Here is an 18229-nt window from a genome sequence, read left to right as displayed (position 1 = left end):
ACATGTAATTCAACATGTTCTCGGGAGATTTCTAAGCCAAGTTCCAGTATTTTCGTTCAAATTTCAAAAAGATGCACTAGAGGGCGACAGAAGAATTATCCACGCTTGTCATTTTGATTGTACTGGGGTAATTGTACAGCAGTTTCACTGAGTTAATGTTGTCATTATTTTGAATAACATCAACTATTACACAAGAGGCGTCTTTTTTCTGTTAGGGAACGTGCTGCATTCAATTGAAAATCGGACATCGGTTATTCCGACCACGTCCCCACTTCAGCTCTAAAATCAAATCAATTGCCAGGGTTCGTTTCTAAATTTCGGTTTACAATTTCTGGAAATTCAGGGCTTGTTTGGAAAGATTGTGAATTATGCAAGATACAAAACACCACGTCTGTTCTTTGGGGGGGGGGGAATCGGGCCCGAGCGACCTGCGCCGAAATTCCGAGTGAAATGGCCTTTCACTTGTGCGCAAAAGGAGGTTCGATTTCCCCGAGTTCCGAACTTAATAGAACGCAGCATCCGAACAGCACTTCAAACCCAACGTGTTTTTGAACGCCAAGTAACACTAAGTCTTAATGCTACAAATACTTGAATGTAATACAAAACATGTAAAATATATATGATTTTTTTTAAATGTATTCTGTAAAAGAAAAAAAAAGAAAAAACAACAACAACAAAAAAAAAACCTAAACCGGATGTACTTAGGCAATCAGAAGCGCGGAGCCCCACAACGTCTCCTAAACAAACCGTGGCGTTTCGGACCGAGAAGAAGCTCCTTCCGCGGCATGACACCTTTGTTGTCGCGGGAGTTATGACAGTTTCCTTCGTCGAGGAGCAGCTTCTCGTTCTAAACTCAGCGTTAGCTTCTAGGGAGGGCACTGGCGGCGAGCTTCCCCCAGAAATAGGCCGCCATGGAGACCCGGGGCATCGAAGACATGTTTGACTTTCGTCGGTATGTGAGTCCGCTAATGTCGGTCAGCTAGCAGCTAGCGGCTAGCTGCCCGGCGAGCATCCGTCACCTGTAACGTGTATGGTGCCGCCTAGGACCCCCGAAGTATTCCACACGATGCGATGAACCAGCGGGACAGTGTCGTGCGTTGGTTTTTGTAAGCCCAGAGATAACATCTGATTAATTAAAACAAATGACTCCTAGCTAGCCACGCTAGCCGTAGCATGGCAAAGTTAACTATCCGCGCCAGTTAGCCAACAACGCTGACGTTTACAAAACGGTCCTTTGGCAAAACGATCTAGCAGTCTAAAGCCCGGATTTAAAAAATCTTCTAAATTGCGATTGACTCTTAATTAAAGTGGCTAAATTTGCGTCAAGTTGTGCTTATTACTATTTGTTATTTTTACAGTGCTGTATATATTTTTTGTCATAGATATTTTGTTTTCCACCCTGGCATACAGAGTAAATTCATATTTTCTTTCCTTTATGTGTATAGAAACTTACATAATTTCCTATTTTCGACTATGTGAATTGTTGATACAGAGGTTTATTGTAAAATCTAAGTAGGTATATTGTATATGGCCACATTTTTTCAATTTGTAGGTTTATTATGTGTTGTGAATTTTCCTATTTTTTTGTTAATTTATGGTCTATTGCATATTGCCATTTATTTCTAGTTTTATTGTTTTGGCATTTGCTGCTGTAATTCCATCCGTGGATGAATAATATATCTATCAAAAATGTGCAATGTTTGAGAGATAATCGGATGACATTGTATTTGAAAGTTGAAAATATTGTCACAATGCAGAGCATTGATCCTGTGATAGTTAAGGTTTAGTGTGGCTTAGAAAAGCTTTGCAATGTATGGAATACCACATCAACCAAGGATCTTCACTGGTAGTTGAGTTCCAAAAGACAAGTAGCAATCAATAATTTTGAGTTAAGATACTGACATTCAGCATATTGCACAAGCTATAATCAACCCACTGCAGTAGCAGTAGAAAAAGTTCAGTATTATTCAGTTTAACTGATAACGCCTAAATCAGATGTTTTTATCACAGGTTTCCAAAAGATGGACTTGTTCTACTTCTTTTGCTGATCTACTCTCCAGTTGGCCTCTGTTTGATGTTGCTACGAATCTTCATTGGTGTCCATGTGTTCTTGGTCAGCTGTGCTCTTCCTGAAACATTTCTGAGAAGGTATGTATTTGAATAATGTGATTCTGTGCTGAAAACAGATTCAGATGGAATATTGTTTCATTCTGTTTTGCATTATTGTTTGATTTGATTGGTTGTTCCTCGGTTAAGAAAGCTTTTAGCACTTAAGAAGGGTTAGTTGATGTTGTTGATGTTACATAGTGTGACTTAATCTACATGGGTTACTTCAAATAACTTCAGAGATGATCAGATGGCTGTTACATTTTCACCCTTGACAGTGCGGCATCTTTTAGTGAAGGCATAATCAATCTTTTTTTGTAATTATAGTAAATTACTTCATTTTGGCAGTGCATCTTTTTAAACCTGAGCTGTCAGCAAGCTTGGCATACAATACAGGGTATTTGTATGCCATTGAATCAAAGACAGAGTTAATCTGCAAGTGGAGTTAAAAAACAGCTTTAGCATTACTTCTTCATGAGGGGGGACAACTACCTCGTGTGAGACAAATGAATATAGAAAAAATATGTACTAGGGATGCCACGGTGAGGAATTTTTCCCACTGGTTAATAAACCCATGACAACGCCGGTGTTACTGGTAACACTGGACATTTTCCGGATGCTTTTGCCTTTGACACCAAATCCTCCGCCATGGTCTTGTGTAACCCTAAGGTCTTGAGCCTTCTTTCTCTCCTTACGCTCGTCCCGTGATAAGTGAAATATGACTCTGCGAGACTGTGCTGCGAATCTGCTGCGCGAAAAGTAGAATTTAAGGAAACAAACAACGGTAAGCGCCACCTTGATGAATCCGCCTGTGATGTCACTTATCAAGTCACCCATTGCCACTGGGCCCCACTGGGCGGGAGGGTGATGACTTCCCCAGCAGGAAGCGGAAGTTTTGTGCCGGCTGTTGTCGGTGTCCTCAGTCTTGCAGCGGCAGGATGATTTCGCAGATCCTGGATATAAACTCAAAGTGTGGGACAATATTACCCACAAAAATACTGGGAGAATCACGAAACCTGCATGTGATTTCTAAGTTTGAAATCAAGTGCTCATTTAGATCAGATTTCGAATCGGAATCGTGACACCCCTAACGCTAAGTATTTTACAAATTAGAGGTTTTTTTATTTGAGTGTGGGCGCTGATAAATGAAAAGGAACTAAATGGGTTTTAATTTCTATTAAAAAAAAAAAAAAAAAAAAAAGGCGAAATGATGGTGGGGGGGTCAAGTAATGTAATCAGTGTATGCCAGAACACGGTCTAAGACCAGTGGCAACCCTAACATGTACTTGAAAAAACATAAACATAGAAACATCTGATGGCAACATGTATTTGACAAAACATAGTGAATTAAGCACGCACACAGCCCCGTCTCCTTTCATGCACCTGTCTTCACTTGTCCCATGTGCTCTGGTTTGTTATGTTGTTACTCATAAAAGAGGACAAGTGTAGAGCCTCTGTGAATGGTTTTGAAAGAAAAAGCAGGAGTTTATAACGCAGTTTATTTTCAGATAACGTTACATTAGAGATCACATTTATTTTTCACTTTCCCGATTGGACACTTCCACTTACCTGAATATAGTTCACTTGCCCCGAGTCAGCGTGCGTGCGTGTGTCTGTGTGGTCCCAATTAGTTCCGGTGTATGAAGTCAGAATTATACCGTAGTGCCTCCAAGCAGCTGAAGGCCTTGAAGCCACCCATGAGCCATACGGACACCCCACAACGTGAGAAAACTTCACGCTCAATGCACCATAGCCACAGAAAACCCACGGAGAAGTCGAGAACCCGCAGAGCAGCACCCACGCATGCCCCCTGAGGTGTACAAACCAGTCCCAGAGAGCACCAAATTGTCCTGCACCACTGAAGCGCACACATGCAACCTGCCCCGGGCGCATGCATAGCACGCACCTCAAGTGCAGAACCTGGGCACCAGGCATGGTCCGCACACCTGGAGCCGGGTTCCACGGTCGATGGACCGTGGAACCCCCCCCCCCCCGCCAGAACTGCCTACCCAGTGGGCGACACACCCATGCCCACCCACGGAAAGTCAAGGCGTGCCATACCGTAACTGTCTAGAGGCCCTACTTGGCCACAAGCCCTGAGTATGCAACCACTTTGGCGGTTTATTTTGCTCTAGTTTACCATTTGCCGTAAGTGTGAAGATAATTAGGAGCAGAAGTAATGGGCTTAATTTGTCATGTACTGAAGGATGTGTGTGTGAGTGCATAGAGAAATTGGAGTGTAATTCAAGTCATAAAAGAAACTGATCTGTAATCCATTTGTCACCTCTTGCTGTGGTTCTAACAGATACATAGTGAGGATCATGTGTTCCGTGCTGGGGATGCATGTAAGACAGAAGAACCCTCGTTCCAGAGACAAAAACACTAAGCTGTTTGTATGCAATCACGTGACAGAGTTTGACCACAATGTAATCAGCCTCCTGACCCCGTGTAATACTGTGAGTATTTCCCACGCTGACCTTTCATGAGTATAAGTTGTAGAGTCTGCCTGAAATAATAGGCAGTGGTATATGCTCTGTTCTAGACCTCCCACCACTGCCTCATTTCTTTTTTTTCTTTTGTGTGTGTTTTGTGAATGTGTAAGGTTTTTTTGAAATTTTTAATTATATTATGGATTATAGCTGAATAAGTTTACCTAATTCCAAACAAGAACAAAGTAAAAACTTTACAGGTTCACCCTTCATTGTTTTGACTCGTCATGTTTTCTTGTGTTGTCTCAACAGCCACAGTTGGATGGTTTGACAGGCTTTGTGTGCTGGGCCAGAGGCTTCATGGAAATGCATTTTGCATTGGACCAGGCGGCAATAGGAGATTCTCTCCAGAGATACTGCTCCACCGATGGCACCCAACCCCTGCTTCTGTTTCCTGAAGAGGACACCACGAATGGCCGTGCTGGCCTGCTGAGGTTCAGGTGAGTCGCAGCACAACGCTGAGCTTATGGTGCCTCTAAGGTTTGTTTGTTCTGTCCTGGAGTCTGGCCCAGTTCTGTCAATAGCTGTGAGAAGCATGATCGTGCACGTTCAATGACAGTGTCGAACATGAACAAACTGGAGTTTCTACATGGACAATGAGTTTACAGTAAACATACAGAGAGAGCAATATAAAAAGAACAACGTTTGAAATTCAAACGTTGAGAGAGCACACCAAATCTGCATTTTGGTTCTAATACAAATGACAAGCAGTCCTTGCATTTTATGCTCTGTTCCTAAGATTTACATCTGGGTTTTGCCCGTTTTAAGTGTCTACTTTTCCTGCTGACTAGAAAAGCTGACATAACTTATTTGTTCCCTGGTTTAGTCACAGTTCAGCCTTATATTCTCCTGCATGTTTACTGATGTGCTAAGGGCCCTTGCAGACAATAGGTTTGTGATTGAAACTGAAATTCGGGTCAGATTGTGGCAAAATTTGGCAGGGAATGTACTGTATGAGTATATTCTACCCAGAATTCTGTAAAACCAATTCCCGTATTCTCCCCGTGGTATGAGTGACAGGTCACCCGTTAACCTCTGCCCCTTCGGTGCATTTAATAAAACTTTTAGCACATTTCAGTCAATAATCATTTGATAATAACAGGACCATACTTCTAGCTGACAGTTTCTCTCCTTGTCAGTGCCTGGCCCTTCTCGCTGACAGACTCCATCCAGCCGGTGGCCTTGAGGGTGACAAGACCGCTCCTCTCTTTGGTAATGTTTACACTTCACCCCAAAGCCAAATTTTAACAGCATGAATGTAGTAGTATCTTTTTTTTAGTTCATCATGGAGGAAAACAATAAAGAAGATGAAGGTTTCAATATTAGATTTGGGTTATTTCAGCCATTGGTGAAACTGATTTCATTGTGTATTTATATTGTCCTCTCATCCACCTCCTCTTGGTTCTCACTTTTGTATGTCTTGACTTGCAAGTCAGTAAAGTTTAATGTGTTGTTATTAAGGTTTACACTGTAATAATGTTTTTAATAACCGTGTGGTTTTTCCCACTGCTCTACAGAGCACACCAGACTGCAGTTGGCTGATGGAACTCTTGTGGACATTTTTTTCCCCGTGTACAGTGTATCATGTAAGGTACTAAATAATTCATATCATTATTCCTACCAGCAACTGCTTTTAGCCAATGTCACAGTACTTTTCAGGTAGATAACGCAAAGACCTTATCTATTACTGGGCCATAAATTCTATATCTGCTTCATGGCTTGCTTCATTTGAAGATAAGATTAATAATAAAATATACTGCTTCCCTGGTGGAAATCAAAGCATTATAAAATGGAAATAGAAATGATATAGAAAAATAGAAAGGAAACACATAAATAACAAGAAGAGGAAAGTAATGTATTAGTAGGCACCTATATTATTTTAACACTAATAAACCTTGGCTCCAAAATGGTCTCCATGATCAACACTTACATTGGTGGTTTATCACCACCTGTATTATTTCTCTCGGTTTCAGGTTTCCTTATTACATACATTCAGGTTTCATAAATATAACAGTTAGTGACCTCCACAAGAAGCTAACCATAGTCAATAACTTAGTCCTAAGGTACTTAAAGAAAACAAAAATCCTCCCGGCTGATCTTGCATTTCCCTGGCATGACTGCAGCTTGTCTCTGTTTATCCTTGATTTCTCCCAGTTGGCTCCCACCAGTGTCGAGACAAGATGGTGAGACTTTGCAAGAGTTTGCCAACAAGGTCCAGGAGGTAAAACTTCACTTTCTATTTGATCGACTCTTCTAAACTACCATGTTGTCAGGCATAATATAGGTTAGTCAGCTTTTAGGAGGCTCAGATGGGTTTCTCGTTGAATCTTAAACAAACAAACAAAAAAAAAAGATTCTGTGAGTTCTCGGTTTCAACAGATCGTGGCAGATCTAAATCCCAAATAGAATATAATGTGAAACATGTCGCGTTGCATAAGTGGCATTTAAATATGTTAGAAATAAGCTTCTTACTATTTAGTGTTAAAGTTTGCGTAATTTAAACATGCTGACAGAGTTGTACTTCGCCAAACAAATATTGCAACATATTACTTTGTAGTGATTTTAGGAAGTTTCACCTGCACTTTGTCAGCAACCGAGGATTCCCAATCCATAATGAAATGGTTCACTTCAAAGAATAATCCTAAACTGTCCCTGTAATACACCATGGTGCAGACCCTGTTTCCCACTGCATTAGTGATGACTGTGACCTTTTTCAGCTCCTGGCCTGTGAACTCCGCTTGGTCTCCTCACGTATCACCAAAGCTGATAAAGCAGAGCACATCAAAAGGAAACGGCACGTTGCACCCCAAGCCCCTACAAGTAAGACAGGAATCTAGCAAACACACGAGATGCCTTACCTCTGTAACATACGAGAGGTAGATATTAAGTGGAAGAGCATTCAATGCTTTTTGTGTTAATATTCCTAGGTGTGAGACCTGGCTCCATTGCCCTGGGCTTCATGGTGCAGAGTTCTGGAACAGAGGAACCGAGGATAAACAAAATGGCCCAGCAGGTGAAGGACGTGCTGCCCGACATCCCACTGAATGTCATAGCTCGAGATCTAGGTACGGAACAGAAACATTTTTTCTTTGAACCCCACCGTTCCAAATGAAACCTAATTCCTTCTCATAAAGCATTCCTGATGGAAAATTCACAACATTCATCTTTCCTTTACAGAATAGCTTTCAATCTGAGTTAAATGACGTATTTCCATGTTAAGGTTTTAGCAGCAGCACTATGTGAATTTTTATTAAAGAATGAAACTATATTTTCTCTTGTAATAACATACAGCATAACACCCTGAACATAATATTCCGTGTCTGTTTTATATTCAATGCAGTGAAAACCAACTGTGTCGACACTACGATTACAAATTTGCTGGAGAACTCTGAGGACTCGTCAATGGAAGCAACGGGATCGTCGTCGTCGTTTGGGTCCTCGAGGGCTGCTCCCTCGTTTTCTTCTGCCCCAGTGCCGACAGTCAAGGTTTGAGCTTTCTCTGAGCCATTTAATAATAATTCCAAGGCTATTTTTTATTTATTTTTTGTCAATGCATAATATTAATAATAATAATTCACGCATCAGAAAGTATTGAATAAAGTATTACCAAATGTTTAGGGCATAAATTGGAGCCAAACATTTTAATTGATGTCTATAATTGCAGTCTCATAGCGTTTGTTCCACAGCCCGCTGCCAAAACCTTTGGAAAATCCCCCAACGACAGACATTTGTCACTCCAACAAAGGAAAGATGCACTTTATAATTTTGCAAGAAGGTAAATTAATTCGAGGGGCAACATCCTGTCGAGAAATTCAACAAATGTGCACTCATGTTCAATGTGCTTAGTTAGACGGCTCATGAAGTTATGAATCTTATGGCATCTATTATTTTGTTGTGTAGGAGAAAAAAACATTGTAATTCACATTTTTACTGTCATATTTTATATCTTTATATGATTATATCACATCTTAAGACCCACAAAGAACAAATACAATTCCTCAAGCACTTTAAATGGTGAATCTCGTTCAAAGATCTTTAAAATGTACTCTTATGCACCACTAAATGTTTGACTCTCTTTTTTTCCCCCTCCATTCAGACGCTATATTGAAAAACATGGATTGGATAGAGAAGATGATCATTGAACATGTTTTCGGTCAAGCAAACTGAACCCCATCAGAAAGAACTATCAAACTTGCATAGCTGTGTAATTTGAATGGCAAACCCATATTATGTCAACGGATTTTGTTGGAAGACAGATTTTTGTCCACCAAAACTGCTGGGGATAGGTATAAGGAAGATGTACATGTCAGGAGGAATGGTGGTGATGCATGTCTTCAATTCTTCATTCTGGCTAAGACATAATTTTGATAACAATTTGTATTACAATCCACTGACTGTGAATCATCTATTTATTTTTATAATGTCTAGAGTTGTCGATGACAATAAAGTTCAGCTTGACCTTGCTTTTAAGAAGTTATTTAAATTTGAGTGAGGAATATTATTATTTTTTTTTCTCTTTGGTGTGTTGTTTCAAGCCTTGTTTCATTCATAATTCAAAATGTTAAAACGTTCTCAAGCAAAACAAAATACAGTTTTTGATTGTCCCACAGCTTATCTTTACTTGTAATCCTTTAACACTAGACACAAGATGAGGAGACGGCGACTTGAAATTCTGGTTCCTTCACTCGTTTGCACAACAGTGCCTTTATAAACATCAACAAAAAAAACTTTTTTTATTCTTTTTTGTTTAAAGAGAGGTTTTAGTGGTATAATTACTTGCCATGATTGCTTTGAAATGTACTTTTTGAAATGTCGTTTTGGAACTTAATGTGCTTCTTGATGGGTAAAAATAAATTATATAACATAATAAATCAGCAACATTGGATCTTGGCAACTGACAGTATGGCTTTCCAAAACAAGTTTTAATACATATTTATAGGGGTTCGAATTGTATTTAAATCGTTTTTTAAATTAAGTATTTATTACTAATTTCACTTTTTGTCACACGCATCCCTGAAATAATGATATATAATACATAATGAAATGAAAGTACATTTCGCGAAAACTTAACGCATCAACATTAGCCGCCGGAAGTGACGTAGTCGTCACCGAACGCAGCCCAGAGGCGATCAAGCTAAAGCTAAGGCTAAAGCTAGCGAGTTAGCATGTCAGGTCTGGAAATGTCAAATGAATCGTTGGAGCTAAAAGAGGAAAATGAATTAGACGCGGAGCTCGAAGGACAGACCGACGGGGACTATGGACTCGACCCGTTTCAGTATTTGTTCTACAGGTAACGCTTTGGTGAAGTCTGTTTAGCTAGCTACTAGTTGACAGCTACAGCCATGGCTGCCCCGAGACCCGCAGCATCCCCAAAGTGACTCAAAACAACTTTCAACCGTTGCTAAGTCCTTCTAATAACAACGGAAAAGCGGTAAACTGCGATTTAGCTTTAACACGTTCTACAACTTCAATTAAGCCGGGGTTCACAACAAGTATTGAAAGGTTTTATTGTAATGTAGTGTCGATGTGACCTGGCTGCAGTCAGCACCGTGACAGTGACATCAACAGGGCGAACCAGGTTATATTCCACTCTCCTCTCCCAGCGACAGAAAGGACTGGGCCGACCTGAAGCGGGTGCCGCAAGACGATGGACCGAACCCCGTGGTGAAGATCGCCTACTCTGAAAAGTGTAAATATCTTTCCTTTAAGAGGAAACGCGAACAGCCACGCCTGATCTTTTTAGTTATTTGGTTAATAAATAATAAATAGTATGCCCTCCTTGAACCAAACACAGTCAACAAAACTATGCAAATGAACTCAACGTCTACCCTCCCACCTTGTTAACTAACTAGCTTAACTAGAAGACTATTTACCTATTTCAAGGTGATTCTATTAACGAGAAGACTATTACCTATTTCCATCATGATAATCCCAGCAAACCATTCGATATCCATTATTACAATGTCTGCCCATTAAATAAAAAACTTCAGCTAAATAATACACCAGAGGGCCATCAAATGAATGACTAAATAATAAATTATGAATAATTAACTTTAAGTATTCCTAAGTATTGCTTTTTTCTCATAGTACTCCCCACATACTGTGACTTTTTTTTTTTAATTTAAGTTCATTTGGTTCCAATTTCTAGTATGCCTATGCAATATAAGTGAAAGTCAATATGCTCAGTACAGTATAACAGCGCTATGTTTGGAAATCGAGTGAACTCCATGTTTTCTTTTTCTCCTGCAGTCACTGATGTTTATGACTATTTCCGTGCACTGCTTAAGAATGATGAAAGAAGTGACCGGGCGTTTGCCTTGACAGCCGATGCTATTGAGCTGAATGCTGCAAATTACACAGTGTGGTAAGCATGTGCTATATTATTGGATTATTTTATGTAAAATGTATATGTTTACATTATATATTTTCGTACATTATATCTGTATTCAGTGTATATTTGTCTTGTTTTGGCAAAGTCAATAGGCAGTAAGGCCTCGGAAATCCATTCTATTAGATGATACACTGAAAAATGTTGTCCACCTAATCTCAAACAGTCAATTCAAGCAATTTATTTGTGAAATTGATTTCTCAAGACCATCGTCCTTGTGAAAAATAACTTATAATATTCCTCAGTACACAAAGCATTGCCATGCATGTAAAAAATATAAAACAAATTATTTTGTAAAATGAGCTTCTTAAGATGATTGTTTCTGGGACTGTGCAGGCACTACAGGCGTGTGCTGCTGCAGGCCTTGAAGAAAGATCTGAGTGAAGAAATGAGGTACATCACTGCCATCATCGAGGAGCAGCCCAAGAACTACCAAGTGTGGTGAGCCACCGGTCACAGTTATGGAGCCGCTGTTGCTGCTGTTCAATGTATCGCCTTCAACAGCAACTCCTTGTTCCCAGCGCTGATATGACTTTTTTTTTAATCTCTCTCTCTTTTTTTTTTTTTCCGTTATCCGTAGGCACCACAGACGTATGGTGGTGGAGTGGCTGAATGACCCCTCGGAGGAACTGGAATTCATCGCGGACATTCTGAGTCAAGACGCCAAGAACTACCACGCCTGGCAGCACAGACAGTGGGTCGTCCAGGTAGGGGGTACCTTTCTTAGCAGAGCTCCTGCCTCAAAGTTTGGGACATGACGAAATAAGATAACACTTTATTAATCCCCAGGGGTAATCTCAGGGGTGTTAGAGCAGCAGAAAACAGAGCGGTGGAGAAGGAGATACAAATTAAAACCAGATAAGAAATAACACTTTGTTTGTACACAAGTTAACATGAAGCAGCATTCCAGGTATTCCAGCCGCAATAATCATAATCCTCCTGGTTGGTGCCTTAAATGCGACATTTTTTCGCGTCAAAAATGCTCTTCATTTTCTTGCACTATAGCAAAGAGACACGGTATCAAGCCGTCAGTATGTTTTCTTGTTGTGCAAACTCTTCTTGTGTCCAATATTCAGGAGTACAAGCTGTGGGACGACGAGCTGGAGTTCGTGGAGAGGCTTTTGGAGGAAGACGTGAGAAATAACTCTGCGTGGAATCAGAGGCATTTTGTCATCTCCCACACGACGGGCTACTTGGATGCGGCCATACTTGACAGAGAGGTTCAGTGAGTACTTAAAGCTGTGCTGGTTTATATTTCGACGATTATATTGTATTTTTTGCAGCAACCAAAGTTTACTGCACCAAAGAAGAATTTGGCATGCGTAAAATTCCAACTTCAGATGAATTAACTTGACGTAAAATGATGATGATAATAATAACAAAATCGGAATATCGTTCAATCAATCTTGGAAGTATTAGGACAGGTGATGCTAAAATATGTGCAATTTCCCCTTTCTAATTTCCTGATACGTTATCAGCATATGAAAAATTTGTCCTTGATCCAGACGTAAGATACAGGATGTTGTGCACTGACGTCACCAAAAATTAATCATTTGCATTGATTTTCATTCAAAAAAAATCTTTTTTTATTTTCATATAGGTATTGTCTGAGTCAGATACGGAAGGCTCCGCACAATGAAAGTGCATGGAACTATTTAAAAGGGTAAGCAACATGCTGTCTATCTGGAAATCCCATGTTGTAACTTCCATCAACGTGCGGAAGCGAAAACTTAATTTTAGCCATCTTTATTACTTGGCAGCGTGTTCTTCTTCTTAAAAGGAGTGAGTTTTGTTCTTTAAAGACTGTAATATACTCCCATTCTTTTATCCCAGAATTCTGCAAGACCGTGGTCTATCATCACAGCCAGGCCTCTTGGACCAAGTGTTGGAGCTGCAGAAGACGCACTGTTCCCCGTATCTTTTAGCCTTCCTTGTCGACAGCTACGAGGATGTCTTGGAAAACAACAACCAAAGGGAAACGTTGAGCAGGGCTCTAGAAGTGAGTGTGTGTGTGAGTGTGTGTGTGTGTGTGTGTGTGTGTGTGTGTGTGTGTGTGTGCGTGTGCGTGTGCGTGTGCGCACGCAGCAGGGGGATACAACTTAACGATTACGAGAGGACTGTGAATGTATTGATTCCTGAAGTCGTTCCTAATTTGATAAACAGAAGTGCCAACACTCATTTGCAGTACAGTATTTTTTAATATATCGCACATAAACTCAAATAATTATTTTTAGCTCAGAGCATTCTCTACATTTTTTTTAAATTAACATTTGCTCACCTTGAGCTCTTTTCCTCTCTCTCTCTCTCTCTCTCTCTCTCTCATCCTCTCTTGCTTTCTTTCTCCCTCTTGCACAGATTTGTCATCTCCTCGCGCAGGAGAAGGACACCATCCGGAAGGAGTACTGGCTGTTCATCGGCCGTTCCTTGGAGAGAAAATATGGTTCCGGTGCTGCGCCCAGCGAGCCGCTGACCAACGGCCCGGAAGAGACCGCCACCCTGGCATCTGGGCTGCAGGATCTGAGCTAAGCATCCAGGCGGCAAACACCGCAGTCCACTCCTCCCGGTACCCTGCTTGGCATGACCCACACCTCCAGCTTGAGCACACTGTACAACCTGAACAATGCTACTGAATGGCTTGAAATGAATCGTGGGCACGGCCACATGTGCCTGCTTTTGCCCCGATGTCAGAATGAAGTATACTACACATTTATATCACAATTTCCCATGTATGAAAATGTCAGACAGAGAAGGTAGCTTTTTTGCCCTTTTCACAAACTCAAATAGTGAAAATTGTAAAACTCTAAGAAGTTGCTTTGGTGTGCTAACACCCTTGAACTGACATTGTATGTCCCCTAACCATAAGGAAATGGATCAGTAGTCTATATCAGCCAATAATTTGGAAGTATTAAACTTTGGCGTGTCTTTAAAATAGGACGCTGCTAACTTGTTGTTTAGAGGTGTCATAAAAGGAGCGAGATGAAAGAGGAACAATGAATAATTGTTTTTCCTTTTTTTTTTTTTTTTTTTTTTTTTTTTTCTACCTTTTTAGAAATCTGATAGCTGCTTATTTGTAAGTGATAGCCTTGAGTAATTTAGACTTGCAATTCTGGCCAGATCTGATATTGTGAGCATCGACTTCTAAATCACTTTGGATGTGTTTGTGTGCACACTTAATCATGTTATCCTAATTATGTTAATCATATTGTGTGTTGTGGATGCTGTGAGGGGTTATAGGCACTTTTATTTTTTATTCCTGCATTCAGACTGTAAAATATGAATTTGACTAAACTGTTTCAGTGAAGTCCTGGAATTACAATCCAGGGGAATCCGGTGTGCACATAAACACACTCATTGTAGCAAACTAGAAGTGTAAAACAGAAAAAGAGGCTTTTGTGTGACACTGGTCTGGGAACACAGAATAACTTGCACTGTTACAGAAGGCCTCATTGGAAATAAAACCCTTGATATATGATGGCAGTCATCTGTCCTTACAGCTGTTTGAGAAGTACTTTGTTTGACGGAATACAGAGGGATGACAAGCAATGACACGTCCATTTCTGCTTATCTTCACTGATCAATGTTTTAACAGTGCAGCCAACCATCTAAATTCAGGTCCCCCAATATCACAGGAGCCAGCTGAGGTGCTTTTGGCAACCTGCTAAGGATGCCTGCCGGAACTTAAGGCTCTCATACCGTGTACGTACCACTGGGAAGAGACCCAGTGGCCGTCCTACGACACAAGCTGGTGGGATGATGTCTCCTACGTGGCCTGAATACCAACTCTGCCTGCGATCCTTTATACTCGGACAGTTTCTCTCTGCTGCCACACCAACCCTGAACTGTACAACTTTCGGAAATGTATGAATGATTGAGTCCTTTACTGTAGCCAAGTTTGCCTCAGCCTTCCACAATTCCACTCTTGCACTTGACTCCCATCGAGCAGGTTTTCGCCACTAGATGGGGTCGTTTCTAATCTTTGTGGCCAAGTGAACCTAATAACACTACTGTACCAAGTACAACTGCACAGTATATTCAAGTATATTTGACTTATATTTTGCCGTCTTTATTCAGGTCAGAAGGGCGTAGTGTTGACCGCGAGCAGGAGTTTTCAACAAATTGTGACCCAGGTACCGGCATCTTGACTGCGGACCACTACTTTTTTTTAACACGTGTTTGTGTGCAACTATCCACTCAAAAAAAAAAATCACCGTCTGTTTATTCTAGATAATAAAGTGGTGGATCGGGACAATCTCATATCATCATCTGACTTCACGTGACCATGCGGGCCAGCTGCAGTACCTTCAAACTCCTTCCCTAGAGCAGAATCAGAATCAGAAATACTTTAATAATCCCAGGGGGAAATTACTTACAAAAGTTGGAGCAAGGTAACAGGCAGCATGCAGCTTTCGTGCACGCGCACTATTGAGCAGCACAGACAGATAATATTACACAATAAGGTGTTGACCTATGTAATGCTTCAAAGGGAATTATGAGGATATTAAACTGTCCCGAATCTTACTGGCAGCCTTAGTATAGTAATATAGAAGCTTGATAATGTAGGTGCAATGTGTACAATGCAGCTGGTCCCAGTCAATAATTTGCTGCAGCATTTTGTACTGTTTGAATGAGGTCTTTTCACAACTTCATCTGTCAAAGTGCATCCTATTTTGGAAATGATTCAGCGTTAGAAATACACTAATGCAGTCTGTTTTATTCAGCTGGTTGAAGTTCAAATAAGGATCAATGGCTGTGCAAAGAATTCTGATTCAAGTTTTGATGCGAGGTGCCAGGGGACCGTTAGGGTGATTAATATGCCTATCAACATGATCTCTCGGTTTATGGAGACAACAGTGCCACCTGGTGGCTCCATGGAGAGGAGAAACTCGATGACAACCTGGTGATGCTGGGAGGTCTTGCAACTCTGAACCCAACTGGATGATGTCGCCACCGTGAATACACTGCTGCAACAGTTTAAGAGGGTCTTGTTGTATTGGTTTTCGTTGGCCTCTGCGAAATCAATTGTTTAGCTGTTGGTGCATATGTTTTCGTGATATACCAACAGAAATTTGAGCAATAGCTTAATCTATTTAGAAATCAACATGAGCTCAATTTTAATAATTAAGGAAAAACTTGCTTTTAGTTAAAACTATTGAAGGAAGCCATTTCACAGAATACGGTCATTAAAACAGGTTTCGGTAACTCGTGTCTACTGGACAAATCTCCATAATGAATTGTGTCACAAGTATGAGAAGTTTGGCCCAGAACTTGATTTAATTCCTTGTCTGATAGTCCCAAATGTCTTCATTGAGATGTGGCCATTATTCTTCAGACTTAATTTTACAATCGTGATGCCATGGTAATAAATTTAAAAATTAATCTCCACAGTTATGCCTACACTTCTTTGCCAAATGAGTGCCAAAATATCAACCAACAGTAACACCAAGCTAAAAGAAAAATGCCTTGAACAGTATTCCTTTGAAACTGGAATTTATGAGAAGCTGTCACACGTTGTCTCAAGCAGTATTGAGGGTGTCTGACAGTATGGAGGAAATTGTTGAGGTAAATGAGAAGTAAACTTTGGTTGTAGTTAACTTGGATAACTTAAATATGATGATTATTGGTTATTTTACTTTCCGTTTCCAATGGGTGGTTTTACTGCTGTTTTTACTAGCTAAAAAAGGAGGTTATTTGCACTAGCTGTTGTATTTGAATAGAGGAGCAAGAGTCTGTGAGGAGCGAGAGTTTCTTCAAAAAACAGTGACTAATACATTTTAGAAATCCATTTGAGTTCTCACTGCCCCTGATAATCCCCTCTGATTCAGGCTTTGACAAATTCTGGAAATTAGAATTAGTTCAATAATACACCTAAACGATAGACATGGTACATATTCTTTCATTTAACTTGCCCTACACATCCACTCACCCAAACTGTCTGTTTGAAAGTGCTTACAAATCTTCTTGAAATGTTCTTATTTAAATTCTTACAATACACTGACTGCAATTATGCTTAAGAATGACAAATGGTAACAACAGTAAATGGCAGGTTCAAACTGAGTCTCCTTCCATATCACCGTCAAACTGTGTTAGGCATTGGTTTTCTCATGCTAGATTTGGACAAACATCAGGTCTCCTAAGGGCTAAGTCTGCGCATTAAACTTTCTGTCCCGATACTTATTATGTAAAGGCACTTTGCTATAGGTACTCACTGTAGTTTAGACCGCAGAGGCTTATAGAGAGGCTATATCACATATCAGTGTTGTGCTAAACACACAGAATAGCATGGGTTGGGGATTTAATGTTTTCTTCGTGTCATTGTATATAAATTAGCCCGATAACATTTATTGACTTTATTTAATTTCAAATATGACATTTCTTCTTATTTTAATTTACTTTACTGGCAAAATGGCAAAAATGGCCAGTAAGTTGCACTTTTTTCTTTTTAAAATACATTGTACACTGTGGTCAACAATAACAACACTATTATTATTATTATTATTATTATTATTATTATTAATAATAATAATAATAATAATAATAAAAATAGGATCACTGGCCAACCCTATTATTATTATTATTATTATTATTATTCATAATAATAGTAATAATAATTATAATAATAATAATAAATCACACAAATAGAATAGCAAACGTTAAAAGCAAATTCTGACCTTCCTCCTACCAATTTGATTCCGGTTAAAACGTTAACCCCAGGAAGGGGTTAAAGGGTCGATTGGCTATTCCATGATCTTCCCATAAAGCCGCTTGTGGACCAGTCTTAATCCCATACACGCTGTCTCAGCCCAGCAGCATTTTTATAGGACGCGCCGTTCTTCCTGTGACAGAAGGGCTTCCCAGGCACAGACCAGTCTTTCTGGAGAGCTTCAGCACCAGGGACAGCGGTCCGCAGGGGGCGTTTCGTTGCCTTTCCTTCCAGCGGCGTTCGCCGACAGTTGTTGTTTGACCATTAAAACAACAACAACAACAACAACAACAACAAAAAAAAACAGAAAAAAGTTTCTCCCCTGAAGCAGGCATCAGACGGGTCCTGCGTGAATTGGTATCAGCTCGGCTCACTCGGGGTTAGTAGTCATCCGACTTTCCTCCTCCTCCAATCCACCGGCTCAGGACTGCGGACAACGCTCGCTTCTCCACCCGGGGGGGCGGGAAGAAAAAAAAAAATAAAATCACAAAACTTAAGTTGAGGAGCGTGGTTGTCCAGTGGATGCTGCGGCGTTTATAGCGCTTT

At 40.3% G+C, this 18229-nt stretch overlaps 2 protein-coding genes across 2 annotated transcripts; both read left to right on the top strand.

Annotated features, from left to right (window-relative positions):
• The first annotated feature begins 710 nt into the window (after positions 1-710).
• aup1 (AUP1 lipid droplet regulating VLDL assembly factor) lies at positions 711-9058 on the top strand. Its single transcript, XM_080008683.1, has 12 exons — positions 711-952; positions 2011-2148; positions 4412-4562; positions 4848-5035; positions 5735-5807; positions 6113-6186; positions 6750-6816; positions 7313-7415; positions 7523-7660; positions 7936-8081; positions 8282-8370; positions 8692-9058. The coding sequence occupies exons 1-12, from the start codon at positions 912-914 to the stop codon at positions 8735-8737; spliced, it is 1254 nt and encodes a 417-aa protein (XP_079864809.1). The 5' UTR covers positions 711-911; the 3' UTR covers positions 8738-9058.
• Positions 9059-9725: 667 nt separating this feature from the next.
• On the top strand, positions 9726-14453 carry fnta (farnesyltransferase, CAAX box, subunit alpha). The gene is made up of 9 exons (XM_080007868.1): positions 9726-9885; positions 10199-10284; positions 10845-10959; positions 11320-11424; positions 11564-11690; positions 12060-12208; positions 12584-12646; positions 12817-12982; positions 13339-14453. Exons 1-9 carry the CDS (start codon positions 9761-9763, stop codon positions 13507-13509), a joined length of 1107 nt encoding a protein of 368 aa, XP_079863994.1. The 5' UTR covers positions 9726-9760; the 3' UTR covers positions 13510-14453.
• The last annotated feature ends 3776 nt before the right edge of the window (positions 14454-18229 follow it).

Source organism: Zeus faber (assembly GCF_960531495.2).
Source record: "Zeus faber genome assembly, chromosome: 10".
NCBI lineage: Eukaryota > Metazoa > Chordata > Actinopteri > Zeiformes > Zeidae > Zeus > Zeus faber.
The sequence above is the reverse complement of the archived record's forward strand: the minus strand, read 5'-3'. Positions and strand labels throughout refer to the sequence as shown.

What these genes read in the sequence shown, in the direction of transcription:
- fnta (XM_080007868.1), top strand. Translation starts at nt 9,761, where the DNA reads ATGTCAGGTCTGGAAATGTCAAATGAATCGTTGGAGCTAAAAGAGGAA. An exon ending in ACAGACAGTGGGTCGTCCAG is followed by an intron (nt 11,691 to 12,059) that starts GTAGGGGGTACC and finishes TCCAATATTCAG; the next exon opens with GAGTACAAGCTGTGGGACGA. An exon ending in GCATGGAACTATTTAAAAGG is followed by an intron (nt 12,647 to 12,816) that starts GTAAGCAACATG and finishes CTTTTATCCCAG; the next exon opens with AATTCTGCAAGACCGTGGTC.
- aup1 (XM_080008683.1), top strand. Translation starts at nt 912, where the DNA reads ATGGAGACCCGGGGCATCGAAGACATGTTTGACTTTCGTCG. An exon ending in GACATGTTTGACTTTCGTCG is followed by an intron (nt 953 to 2,010) that starts GTATGTGAGTCC and finishes TTTTTATCACAG; the next exon opens with GTTTCCAAAAGATGGACTTG. An exon ending in GCTGGCCTGCTGAGGTTCAG is followed by an intron (nt 5,036 to 5,734) that starts GTGAGTCGCAGC and finishes TCTCCTTGTCAG; the next exon opens with TGCCTGGCCCTTCTCGCTGA.